The following is a 13,866-nucleotide window of genomic DNA, read 5'->3' on the forward strand; positions in this document are numbered from 1 at the left end:
GTTTTGATAAAACATTGAGAACAGTGTCCCAATGAAAGCTCAAATAACTGTGATGTCAACCATCACTAGAAGAGCTGGTTGGTCCAGGTGGAAGTCACGGGAACAATCTTCCTTTTAATACCACACACACCAGTGCAGAAGATTAGGCTGGATTGTGGTTTTCAAATGCTTTTTAGTACACAAGCCCTTCTCCCTTTTTTCCCCCTGAACAAAATATCATGAAAAACTTCGAAATATTGAGTGGGCGAATTATAGCTAATCAAGTAGAAGCAGCTCCTCACCCACCTCAGCCCTATTCATTAGCACGTCAAGAGGATCCTAGGAACAGAGTGGGAAAACTACCGCCTAATCCAAAGTACTTATTTACTGATGATGAGGGAATCGAAGCCCCTGCCCTGACTGGTGAAGTCACTTGCCCAAGGTCAGAAATTAGCAGCACATCTAACAAAGCCAGATCTCCTGATGACCAGTTCAGTGATTTTTCCATTGTACCACCGACAGCCATTTGGCTCTCTGGGCAAGCATTCAACCTCTAAGATCTACTCTTGCTAAGGGATGGTTTTATTAACTTCAAATGTGCATTAAATGCAAACAGTTTGATTTTGATGCCATTCAACTAGTAACCAACCAACCAAACAAAAATGCCTCATTAGTGGTGACAAAGCATGGGACTTACTTGGATCTGGTCTGCTTTATGGGCATGACTTCTTGCATCTGAGATATAGCTTAAAACTGAATAAACAAACTTACATCAGAAGTAATAAAGTCATCAGTCATGGCCTCTAGTTTGAATAAAAACAGTTTGTGCTCATCAGGAGGACACCGCAGCAAACTGATCTGGGATTTGCTCACGTTAACCACACTCATTGTGTGGTACACAGTGCACGTTGCTAGGTGCTAGGTGACTCGACAGAAGGAAACAGAGGACTGATTGATGAGCCTAGTAACTCTTAAGTGATTGCAATATATACATGTGTAGAATGAAAGCCTCCATGTCACAGCTGCTATTTGCTTCACAAATAATGATCCAGTGTAAATTAATTATTTTTAAAAAAGCAAAGCCCTTATATGCTCTTGCAAACTCTTTCTTTATCACGAGCTGTGCTGTTTATTTAATTGGACTTGGAGGGTCCCACAGTTTCTAGTATAAAACCCCATTTTCAAAAGTGTGTAACTTGTCTATTTAAATTCTCTCTGGCCCAGAGCCTGGAATGCAAATTCTGTTTCTGAGAATCACTTTGTTTTCAACAACATTCAAAAGAGAAGCGGGTAGGGGGAGCTGATGGTATGCAGGGTGTAAGTTTGTTTTTATAGCCATAGAAATCCTCTGTATTCCAAAACAGCTTACAAATTTTATCAAATTAGGCCAAATGAACTTTTATGACATTAAAAAAATTATATTCTGAAAATTGTCACAAATGTTTCTTCGAAATGGAACAACCTGAATTTTCTCAACTTTCTTGTAGACTGTCTTGATATTTGGTAATTTTAACATAATAACAAAGAAACATGTCAATGACAAATCAATACACATAACTTTAAAATGCTGTGACTTAATCTCTGTACCTACTGCAGTACATTCTTGTGTACTTATATTTACGATGTCATGGCCTAATAAAAAGATTTTGGTTGCTCTCTTTAGAAAAAGTGTTTTTAGCAGCACACCATCCATCTTCCTAATAACATCAAAGTGAAATAAAAGACAAGAAAGAAAAAATACATGAGACTTCGGCAAATACAGGATGGAGATTATCCGGGGTGTTTAATGGAAGGGGGCATAACTGGGAAACGCTTGGTACTTCGTTTGATCCATAAAATGATTGAGTTGAGTGGATGGTTTCTGGAAAGTACCTTCTAAGTTGAAAGGTAATAAACTGAAACGTGTACCATGCTTTTACAAGGTTCTTCGGGAGAACAAAGGTCTCCTTGATAGGATAAGCACTCTTTGAATCCTTGTCATGAGTCCATAGGAGCACTGAAGTCCATATAAATGCTTAAGGGACAGTCCTACTTAGTTGTATAGGCTATTACGAGAGAAACAGGAAAAATCCACGGTTAATTGCTGTAGTAGCAAGGCCCTCTGGGTTTCTTTCTTCCCTGTTTATTTTAATAATTTCTAGGTGCTGTCAAGTTATCAGAAAGCAGAGGAAAAAACTGAAAAGTGAGACCTTCTTCCCTAATTAAAAAAGACTAGCATTCTGAAACTTTCGAGACCTATTTTTCTCCCTGTAATTTCTAAGATATTAAGATGTAATGAAGGTGGGATATTTTATTAGAATATTAAAAGATAAAAAGTTTTAATTAGAACTTCTCAAGTCATTCATTTGCATAGCTAGTTGTACACACACATTAACTATATATCATCATGAAGCAAAGTAACCTCCAGTAATTATTCCAAGTTTCTTCTACAACCTTTTCTTGTTCCAACCCTCCCCTACTTTTTCCCCTTGGTGGATTCCATGTACACATTTAGAGTGGGGTGAACTTCTTTATTTTAGGGCAATTTTCTAAACTGCTTGAACAGTCTCAAGAAGTAAATCAACAAGCATTAAGCATTAAAGGTCAAAATGTGTGTGTGTACACACACATGTATATACATATATAGAAAACTTAGGTCTCCTGTTTGTATTTTATTGTTTTTACATATCAAATGACAACTTTTATATGGTTTAGCCAAATGCATATATATGTAAGCATGATATGCATGAATATGTGCATGTATTATATATCTATGTCTCAATATTTATCACAGAACATTGATTTGTACGTCAGTGAATGTAAAGGATCACATGTCAGTTTTCATTTAGCAGTACTTCATATCACAGGAAATTTTACCCAACAAAACAACAGAATATTCTTTTATTTCCTCATTGTAAAGCTCCTATTTGCATTTCAGGTTTTCTGTTTTCCTCACTGACAGCATGCACGAGCAGAATGAAGATCTCTAGAAGTCCTCTTACATAGATGCCTACTGTGGAGACACTACAGAGAGTTCAGTCTTCTTTCTAAAGAACATTTTCTAGTACCAGCCATCAATCCCACTTAGCAGTTACACTGCAGACTACTTACTGAACACCTTGACTACTGTAGGTGCCTCAAACACGTTGTCCTCAGTTACGAGCATGCACACAAATCTCTTTTCATCACTGATCTTTGCGTTACTGATAGAGAGAGTGTAGTTTTCTGAGAGGTTCAGTCTGTCTTTGTATTCTGGTACATCGTCGTACTGCACACTTTTCTTTGTAGAGGACCTGAAGGCAATAAATACTGGGGAGCCATCAGGCTTTTCCTAAAAATTGAAATAACAATACATTTTTTAAAAACAGGCATATTTAGATGTTTCAGGATTACAGCCAGAACAACAAAATTTTCTTGGCCGTATTATTCCACCAAAATTTGTAGTTTGGTCCAAGAAGAATAATTTTAGATAAGTGCCTCATATAAATCTTTGGTTATAGAAAATTACTCTTCATAAGAAGAGAAGCTGTTAAGTTCTTTTACAGGTATCAATTTAAATATACAAAAATGAAAGGACAGAACTTTAGGAATCCAAGCTTTTCTTGCATCTGGAGGACAGAATTAGTAACTGTTTTGAAAATGACAAGGGTTGGCCTTATGTCTAATGTAAAAGAAAAAATATAGATGAAAACAAACATATAAGTATTATGTTACAAAAGGATTTTCAGCTAACTATCAGAGCAAGCATACACTTGAGCTGCAAACACTCATTTAGAAATCCTGGGCAATTATCTTTAGCATGTTCATTACTTTAATCCACATACTTTATGTGTCCACACTTTTCAGTTTCAGCCAGAACTGGCATAGCTGACCTTTACACCTAACATAGCTTAATGAGTCTTCATAGAGGAACAGTATTTGCCCTTGTGAAATGATCATGTCCATTAAGCAATAGAATTAGATTAATCACTAAAACCCATAGTTTTGCTATCTGAATCTTAAAACTTAGCTCGAAGGGTTTTCATATAAAATCTGGCATATACAATTATGCCAAGAGCACTGAGACATAATTCATTTCTTTCTCTGCTCCCACAAACATTCTCTTACATACTAACAATAATCTAAAATAAGGGCCAATCCCTCTTCTACTTACCTCACAAGGCCTTTGAGAAAATAAAATATGATAAAACATTCTAAAATGCATGAAAAATTTCAAGGTGCTATAAGGAGTAACATTTTAAAAATTATTAATATTTACTAATGTTATGGACTAAATTTATATGCCTAAGCCCTAACCCCCAATGTGGGATTAGTGGAGGTGGGCCCCTGAGAGGTGTTGAAGTTTAGATGAGGTCATGGGGATGGTACCCTCATGATGGGATTAGTGCCCTTATAAGAAGAGGAAGAAACGTGAGAGCTCTCTCTCTCAATGAGAACACAAAGAAGAGGTTTTGTGAGCACATAGCAAGTGGCAGCTGTCGGCAAATCAGGAAGAGGGCCCTCCGCAAGAAGTGAGTCAGCTGGCACCTTGATTTTGGACTGCCCAGCCTCCAGAACTGTGAGAAATAAAAGACTGTTGTTTAAACTATCCAGTCTGTGGTATTTTGTTATAACAGCCCAAGCTGACTAAGACAATTACTAAGCTAATCTTGGAGTCCAAAAGGTTTAGCTGGTTGGATATCTGAATACATCAGTAATATTCTCCTTAAATCTTTTAATTTTGCCACAGGTTTACAATGCAAATCCTTGTATTAAATCATTCCTTCATTAAGAAAAATATGTTAGACCAGTATCTTAAATTTCTATAATATATTTGTTCACTTATGCAAGAAATAATAGTTATTAAATTTCGATCACTTAACTGTATGCCAGTGTACTTTCTTTGGGCTTTTCATGCATTAATGGATTTAATATTCATAACAACCTTGTAAATTACACATAATATTGTCTTCATTTTTAGACAATGGAGACAGAGATTGGTTAAATAACTGGTCCATTGCCCCAACCAGTGTATCTGAGCAGGGCCAAGACTGGAGCTCCACAGCCTGGCTCCATTATAACTACACTATATCATTCTCGACAGCCATTAGATGCCTCTTCTGTACAAGGCACAGAGGCAGATGCTGGTGAAGAGGTGGTGGGAGTGAGGTAGGGCGGGGTGCACAGGGAGTTATGATCTCCATTCACAGGGAGATTACGGTGCAGTAAGAGAGAAACTAATCCATCTTTCCTCTGTGTTTGCTCCCTTTCACTCTTTCCAAATCTGCTCTTTGTCTTTTAGGTTACATTAAATTAGAGGTTGTAGAGTATGTCTGCGAATCAGGACTGCTTTTAGAGCATATGGTACTTCAAATGTATCTCATCAGTTTATTACTGAAGGTTTTTATTTCATTAACAATTAGAAAATTGTCATTATTATTTGTTTTCATTGCCATTGTGCCAGTTACATTTAGGTGAAAATTATTTCCTGGGCATCAGTAATGTCTATAATCACAGAAGTTTTCACCACTGTATTCCATTTATTTTAGCATTAAGTTTGACTCAATGGTGAATGAGGTGGTAGTCTCCCAGACCCTTGGAATTTTAGGGGTGCTAATAGACTTTGTCCTCATAGGCCTTAACTTCATATTTCCATTTTTATAGGGAGCCAGAAATAGTTAAAAATTACCCAGTGTGAGCTGGATAACAGGAGGAGGGATCAGGGAAGTGCTATGCTGCCTCACCTCCTTCTTTTGCCTTCACCTGACCTTCACACAGTGTGTTTAGAGCTTAGTAGCCCCACACTCATAACAACTTACACTTTTCGTGCAATTACCATGTGTCAAGTACTAGGTAAGTATTCTGATATGTTACTTCATGTAACCTTCACAACACTATAAGGAAGATTATTATTATTTCATTTTTTTTCTATGAGAAAATGGGGATTAATTCACTCATCCAGAATCCCACAGCCAACACATGGTAGAACATGTCAGTCTGACTTCACAACCAGATTTTAAAAGATTGTGTTATACTACCCCTGGGGTGCAACTTACGTACATTTCTATTCTGCACAACGTTTGTTCTTGCAGATATCTGAGAGGAAAAGTTGTGTGGTTCAATAAACTTAAGAAATGAATGAACTCAGACAATTCATCATGTATCTTAATATAGGAAAGGCTCTGAGAAGTACTGCAGTAAAAAAACTTTTCAAAAATTATTGGACCATCACAAGAACTAAAGTAATATAGAAGTGTGATTGGATTTGAAGTAATTCAGAAGTGTAAGATGCTTTCAGGAATATATCAACCAATTAATTCTGCTTTTTTTTAACGTGTGTAAGAATAATACATAATAAAAATCTATGCCCAAAGTCAAAAAAAAATATTGGACCATCAAATCCTTTTCCTATTCAAATACCTTTTAACATTTCATGGACCTAGGGAAAATTTGCCAGTTGTGTTCAATGAAATATATGTCCTCTTTTTAAGCTTGCAAACCATTGTGAGTCTCATGTGATCTAGCACTGGGAAATTGTGCCACACAGACACCTTTTGTTGGTCTTGGTAATGAAATTGAGATATTTTATCAAAGTTACCTAGCCTTTCCACATCACCTACCAGGATATCTACCCTTCATTTCCAGACCCATCGGTACCTTGATACCTGAGAAAATATGATTTTGCTACCTGCAAAAAATGAGTAAAATCAGCAATGTTAAATTTTAAAAGGACCTACCACTTCGACTGAGTTCTAAGACCAAGTACCAGTAACAGGCTTCTAATACTGATGACTAATTTTCAGTGAACATTTGAATGCTCTGGCTTCTGGTGCATCTTGCCTTTGCAGTAACTACACCAAACAAAACATGAGTGTGTAGAGAAAGGCTGCCATCTTCCACTAAGCTCTGTCCTATACTCCACTGATTTTACCCTGGAACTCTGCCTTTTCTTCTGCCTCAAACACTTCAGGGTGAATCTTTCAGACTAATTTGAGCTAAGAATTACCTGTTTACTGGCTTTATTTTAAAATAGCATTTGTTATGTAAGACTTAGGGATTATTCTTTTGAAATATTCGACACATTAATTTCACCTTTTTACATTTATATCCACAGTTGAATATTGTCATTACGTTAACTTGAAATTCACATCTACTCACAGAAGGAATTTTCTTTCAAAAACTAGAGGCAATTAACCAAGTCCAAGGTAGGTCACACTTACATATTTCCATTTGCCAAACATGAGATTCTGAGGTACACTGAGTCGGCAAGGCATGACAATGGTATCTCCATATGCTGAGTTTACAGTATACCATCCAAGACCTTTAGAAAAAAAGGAACACAAGAGAGAGAAGAGTTTAAATGTTTTCTTGAAATAAAGTTTTTTTTTTTTTTTTTGCGGTACGCGGGCCTCTCACTGTTGAAAGGCCTCTTCCGTTGCGGAGCATGGTCTCCGGACGCGCAGGCTCAGCGGCCATGGCTCATGGGCCCAGCTGCTCCGCGGCATGTGGGATCTTCCCGGACTGGGGCACGAACTCGTGTCCCCTGCATCGGCAGGCGGACTCTCAACCACTGCGCCACCAGGGAAGCCTCAAGATGCATTTCTTAATGAAGGTTATGTATTATAATTTTATCTTAAATGACATAAAACAAAGTATGTAGTTAGAACATATTTCCTATAAATATCAACAGCTCTTATTTAGCTACTAAGGCTTCAAATGTTACATAATTCAAATCTATAAACCTCTCAGTTTAGCGAGGAATAGATAAGTAGTATATGCCAAAGGAACAGTGTGGAATCTGAGGGTTTATTTTCACCTTCACTATATTTCATAAGAAAAAACTTCACTATATTTCATAGAAATGTGGGACTATACAAAGAGATTAACATGCTTAAAATTCTCAAAACTAGCTTTAAATATGTTTGTTTTTTTCATTTGAAAATATTGTTAAGCTTAAATTCGGAAAAATTTAAAAACTGAGAACTAATACATATAAGACCACAACTGAATCTTAAATATAAGTGGCAAAATGAGCATGAAAATGGCCTGCTTTACAGTATTAATGGTTAAAATACTAGTTTTCATTTTAATTATACATAAAATATTAACAGGAAAAGAATTTGTAAGGAATTCCCTGGCACTCCAGTGGTTAGGACTCCATGCTTTCACTACTGAGGGCGCGGGTTCAATCCCTGGTCGGGGAACTAAGAACCTGCAAACTGGGGATCCCCTGGTGGCGCAGTGGTTGAGAGTCCGCCTGCCGATGCAGGGGACACGGGTTCGTGCCCCGGTCCGGGAAGATCCCACATGCCACGGAGTGGCTAGGCCAGTGAGCCATGGCCACTGAGCCTGCGCTCTGGAGCCTGTGCTCCGCAACAGGAGAGGCCACAACAGTGAGAGGCCCGCGTACTGCAAAAGAAAAAGAAAAAAAGAACCTGCAAACTGCGTGGCAGCCAAAAAAAAAGAAAAGTATTTGTAGTATGAAATTTCTTCATGAAGTGATTACACTGTTTTTTGGGTAGACAATCCAACTTAAGCAATAGTTTGCTACTAAGGTAAAGAAAACTTCCTGGTCTTATTTAATTCTTTATTGAAAAGAATGTGATGATCAATAATTAAATTATCAACAATACCCACATTTTTGCATATGTATGTAACATACTATTCAAATCTGTATATATTTATGAAGTTTAAAGAAACATAGGCATTTAACTTGGCAATTGTATAGTACTTAGGAAATATATCAGATCTTTTTACCTTATTTTGTTTACAACTATCTTCAAAGTTAGATACATTTACAATTAAATACCTGTTAAGATATGTCACAGTTGGATATAGAGTGTTAAGGGGCTAACTTTATTTTAAACTGAAAAGAAAAAGAAATGATATTTTGTCCACCAGGTGGTGCTAAAGTGCAAAGCTAAGGCAATTTACAACACATGAATAAGACCATCTTATGACTTTCTGAAGAAACAAGATACGGTGGATACTATCTCTCTCTGTTACCCATCAACCACAACATATAAAAATTTCATATAGGGAAAAAATCATTAACATTAGTAAAGAAAGAAAAGGTAATAAAATTCCTATTTTAAAATTCTGTCAATTGAGGAATCTACTTTCCTCTAAAGCAATTTTGCTCCAGTGAACAAAAGCATTACAAAGAACACAAATTTCATGTAAATATACTGCACAACTACTTTCCAGAATTTTTAACATTGTTAAAATAAAGAATACAAAGTATAAGCCATGAGAATGTGTTTTTAACTTGCTATTAGAGACAAAATTTTACTAAAATTTTTATTACATTCTGTTTTATAATGAAAAATTACTGGGTGGGAGGGAGGGAGACGCAAGAGGGAAGAGATATGGGATATGTGTATATGTATAACTGATTCACTTCGTTATAAAGCAGAAACTGACACACCATTGTAAAGTAATTATACTCCAATAAAGATGTTAAAAAAATTACAATTTTCCATCAATAATGTTTAATTGTTTAGTGTCCACCATACTTTAAATTCCTTTTTACTATAAATAATTGAAGAGCATAAGACTATAAGGTCTCTTCAGCCTTGTTAAAATAAAACTTGTGAGGATTTAGATATGTGGTGGCAGACAGGCAAAGTGATGACAGTTAAGAAATTGTTTTATTTCACAATATAGTACTTGTTTTCTACAATACTTTGGATATTAAATATGGAACTTGTATCATGTATTTTAGGATCTGTTCATGCAGGTTTGTCAAACCATGGAAACCATTTTGTGATTTAATATTTTGTTTTTTTCATCAATATATAGCAAGACACTTGAATATGTAATGACTCTAAGATAATGTGAATCTCTTCTTAAATTATGGTAAGACATGCACCTCTAATTATCTACTATAATTATAAAAACATACCTTCTTTTGACAACTGACACTGCTCCCATGAACTCCATGGTTCAAGGAGTGAAAACAGTTTACACAGCTTAGGTATCAATGAGGTGAATCCTTCGCTAGGCACAGGGAAATAAAAAATTCCTTTTCCAAAAAATGTAATGCTTTGCTCTTTCTTACAGACCATTTTTCTTTCCTCTTCTCTAAAGAACTTTAATATACACCAAATTTTATAATTTTATATTTTACAATTGATTTAAAAATTTAAAAATTTTATAATTTTTATAATTGATTTTAAAGCTGTATGACTTTCAAGTACATAATGTATTAGCATGATGAAAGCACAATCACAGCAGGAAGAGGACCATATATATATATATTTTAATATTTTTATTGGAGTATAATTGCTTTACAATGGTGTGTTAATTTCAAGTTATACATATGTTCCCATATCTCTTCCCTCTTGCATCTCCCCCCCACCCTCCCTATCCCACCCCTCTAGGTGGTCACAAAGCACCGAGCTGATCTCCCTGTGCTATGCGGCTGCTTCCCACTAGCTATCTATTTTACGTTTGGTAGTGTATATATGTCCATGCCACTCTCTCACTTTGTCACAGCTTACCCTTACCCCTCCCCATATCCTCAAGTCCATTCTCTAGTAGGTCTGTGTCTTTATTCCTGTCTTGCCTCTAGGTTCTTCATGACCATTTTTTTTTCTTAGATTCCATATATATGTGTTAGCATATGGTATTTGTTTTTCTCTTTCTGACTTACTTCACTCTGTATGACAGACTCTAGGTCCATCCACCTCACTACAAATAACTCAATTTCGTTTCATTTTATGGCTGAGTAATATTCCATTGTATATATGTGCCACATCTTCTTTATCCATTCATCTGTCGATGGACACTTAGGTTGCTTCCATGTCCGGGCTATTGTAAATAGAGCCGCAATGAACATTTTGGTACATGACTCTTTGAATTATGGTTTTCTCTGGGTTTATGCCCAGTAGTGGGATTGCTGGGTCGTATGGTAGTTCTATTTGTAGTTTCTTAAGGAACCTCCAAACTGTTCTCCATAGTGGCTGTATCAATTTACATTCCCACCAACAGTGCAAGAGGGTTCCCTTTTCTCCACACCCTCTCCAACATTTACTGTTTGTAGATTTTTTGATGATGACCGTTCTGACCAGTGTGAGATGATATCTCATTGTAGTTTTGATTTGCATTTCTCTAATGATGTTGAGCATTCTTTCATGTGTTTGTTGGCAATCTGTATATCTTCTTTGGAGAAATGTCTATTTAGGCCAATTTTTGGGTGGGTTGTTTGTTTTTTTTTGATATTGAGCTGCTTGTAAATTTTGGAGATTAATCCTTTGTCAGTTGCTTCATTTACAAATATTTTCTCCCATTCTGAGGGTTGTCTTTTCATCTTGTTTATGGTTTCCTTTGCTGTGCAAAAGCTTTGAAGCTTCATTAGGTCCCATTTGTTTATTTTTGTTTTTATTTCCATTACTCTAGGAGGTGAATCAAAAAAGATATTGCTGTGATTTATGTCAAAGAGTGTTCTTCTTATGTTTTCCTCTAAGAGTTTTATACTGTCTGGTCTTACATTTAGGTCTCTAATCCAGTTTTAGTTTATTTTTTGTGTATGGTGTTCAGGAGTGTTCTAATTTCATACATTTACATGTAGCTGTCCAGTTTTCCCAGCACCACTTATTGAAGTGGCTGTCTTTTCTCCACTGTATATTCTTGCCTCCTTTATCAAAGATAAGGTGACCATATGTGCATGGGCTTATCTCTGGGATTTCTATTCTGTTCCATTGATCTATATTTCTGTTTTTGTGCCAGTACCAGACTGTCTTGATTACTGTAGCTTTGTAGTATAGTCTGAAGTCAGGGAGCCTGATTCCTCCAGCTCCGTTTTTCTTTCTCAAGATTGCTTTGGCTATTTGGGGTCTTTTGTGTTTCCATACAAATTGTGAAATTTTTTGCTCTAGTTCTGTGAAAAATGCTGGTTGTAGTTTGATAGGGATTGCATTGAATCTGTAGATTGCTTTGGGTAGTAGAGTCATTTTCACAACGTTGATTCTTCTAATCCAAGAACATGGTATATCTCTCCATCTTTTTGTATCATCTTTAATTTCTCTCATCAGTGTCTTATAATTTTCTGCATACAGGTCTTCTGTTTCCTTAGGTAGGTTTATTCCTAGATATTTTATTCTTTTTGGTGCAGTGTTAAATCGGAGTGTTTTCTTAATTTTACTTTCAGATTTTTCATCATTAGAGTATAGGAATGCAAGAGATTGCTGTGCATTAAATTTGTATCCTGCTACTTTACCAAATTCATTGATTAGCTCTAGTAGTTTTTTGGTAGCATCTTTAGGATTCTCTATGTATAGTATCATGTCATCTGCAAACAGTGACAGCTTTACTTCTTCTTTTCTGATTTGGAATCCTTTTATTTCTTTTTCTTCTCTGATTGCTGTGGCTAAAACTTCCAAAACTATGCTGAATAATAGTGGTGAGAGTGGGCAACCTTGTCTTGTTCCTGATCTTAGTGGAAATGCTTTCAGTTTTTCACCATTGAGGATGATGTTGGCTGTGGGTTTGTCATATATGGCCTTTATTATGTTGAGGTAAGTTCCCTCTATGCTTACTTTCTGCAGGGTTTTTATCATAAATGGGTGTTGAATTTTGTCAAAAGTTTTCTCTGCATCGATTGAGATGATTGTATGGTTTTTCTCCTTCAACTTGTTAATATGGTGTATCACATTGATAGATTTGCGTATATTGAAGAATCCTTGCATCCCTGGGATAAACCCCACTTGATCATGGTGTATGATCCTTTTAATGTGCTGTTGGATTCTGTTTGCTAGTATTTTGTTGAGGATTTTTGCATCTATGTTCATCAGTGATATTGGCCTGTAGTTTTCTTTCCTGTGACATCTTTGTCTGGTTTTGGTATCAGGGTGATGGTGGCCTCGTAGAATGAGTTGGGGAGTGTTCCTCCCTCTGCTATATTTTGGAAGAGTTTGAGAAGGATAGGTGTTAGCTCTTCTCTAAATGTTTGATAGAATTCGCCTGTGAAGCCATCTGGTCCTGGGCTTTTGTTTGTTGGAAGATTTTTAATCACAGTTTCATTTCAGTGCTTGTGATTGGTCTGCTTATATTTTCTATTTCTTCCTGGGTCAGTCTCAGAAGGCTGTGCATTTCTAAAAATTTAGAACCATATATTTTTAATCATTGTATCCCAGGGACAATGTCTGGCATTCACTGGGCATCTAATAAGATGATTTTTCATTTGAATCTTGTGCCATCCTCTCCATTTTGGTTATCAAATTAGCATCTTTAAAAACCAGGGAGGAGTTGACCACACTGGAACTTTGAGAATTCTTTTTCCTACCAAATACTGCAAAGTCTGTCATACACTGTCTTCGATGTGTAAGGAACATGGATTTGGGCTTGGATGGCCCTCTCTTACTTGAAGAGAAACAAACACAAAGCCAACATTCTTACGAGTTTATGGATTAAACTACAGGAGAGGACATTTCTCCCTTCCCTTTCAAGAGAAATTAAGGATTGTTTGTGCTATGTGATCTGCAAATGACACTAAGAAGTGACTTTTTCCTTACTTGTGATGAGCACAAAGCAAAGAGTTGTTTTTAAAAGTATTTGAAAATTCATGGATTGAGTCTTGTAGTGACTGCTCGATATCCAAAATTATCCAGGACAGGACTCTTCAGAGCACAGCAAATGCAAGGGAAATAAGAGATCTGACAAGAATGAGGGCAGTAGGTAAAAAGGCAATAGTTACAGATAGAAGCCCTGGTCTACAGACTTAAGGCAGAATACATGATAATCATTTGCATTATCACTTGTGGCATTAGGAGCCACAGTCATGATGATTTTAGAAATAATTTTCAAGTTTGTTATAATCATCAACTTTCCTCTTCAGGTAAGACTATAAGGGCTCTAGGTTCATCTGATAGAAAAACCAAGGCTTACACATGTGGGAGGGCTAATATCTCTAACCCCCTAGGGATACAG

General features: G+C 36.3%; 1 protein-coding gene across 2 annotated transcripts in view; it reads right to left on the bottom strand.

Annotated features, from left to right (window-relative positions):
• ALCAM (activated leukocyte cell adhesion molecule) overlaps window positions 1-13,866 on the bottom strand; it is a 201,257-nt gene that overhangs the window by 51,328 nt on the left and 136,063 nt on the right. For both annotated transcript variants that reach the window (XM_082654998.1, XM_082654997.1), the window contains exons 2-3: window positions 7,158-7,258; window positions 3,070-3,289 (exon numbers count right to left, since the gene is read on the bottom strand). In XM_082654998.1, the coding sequence (XP_082511124.1) occupies window positions 3,070-3,289; window positions 7,158-7,258 (321 nt within the window). The remainder of the gene's footprint in view (window positions 1-3,069; window positions 3,290-7,157; window positions 7,259-13,866) is intronic.

The sequence above is a fragment of the Grampus griseus genome, assembly GCF_964374135.1.
Source record: "Grampus griseus genome assembly, chromosome: 5".
In the NCBI taxonomy this organism is placed as follows: Eukaryota; Metazoa; Chordata; class Mammalia; order Artiodactyla; family Delphinidae; genus Grampus; species Grampus griseus.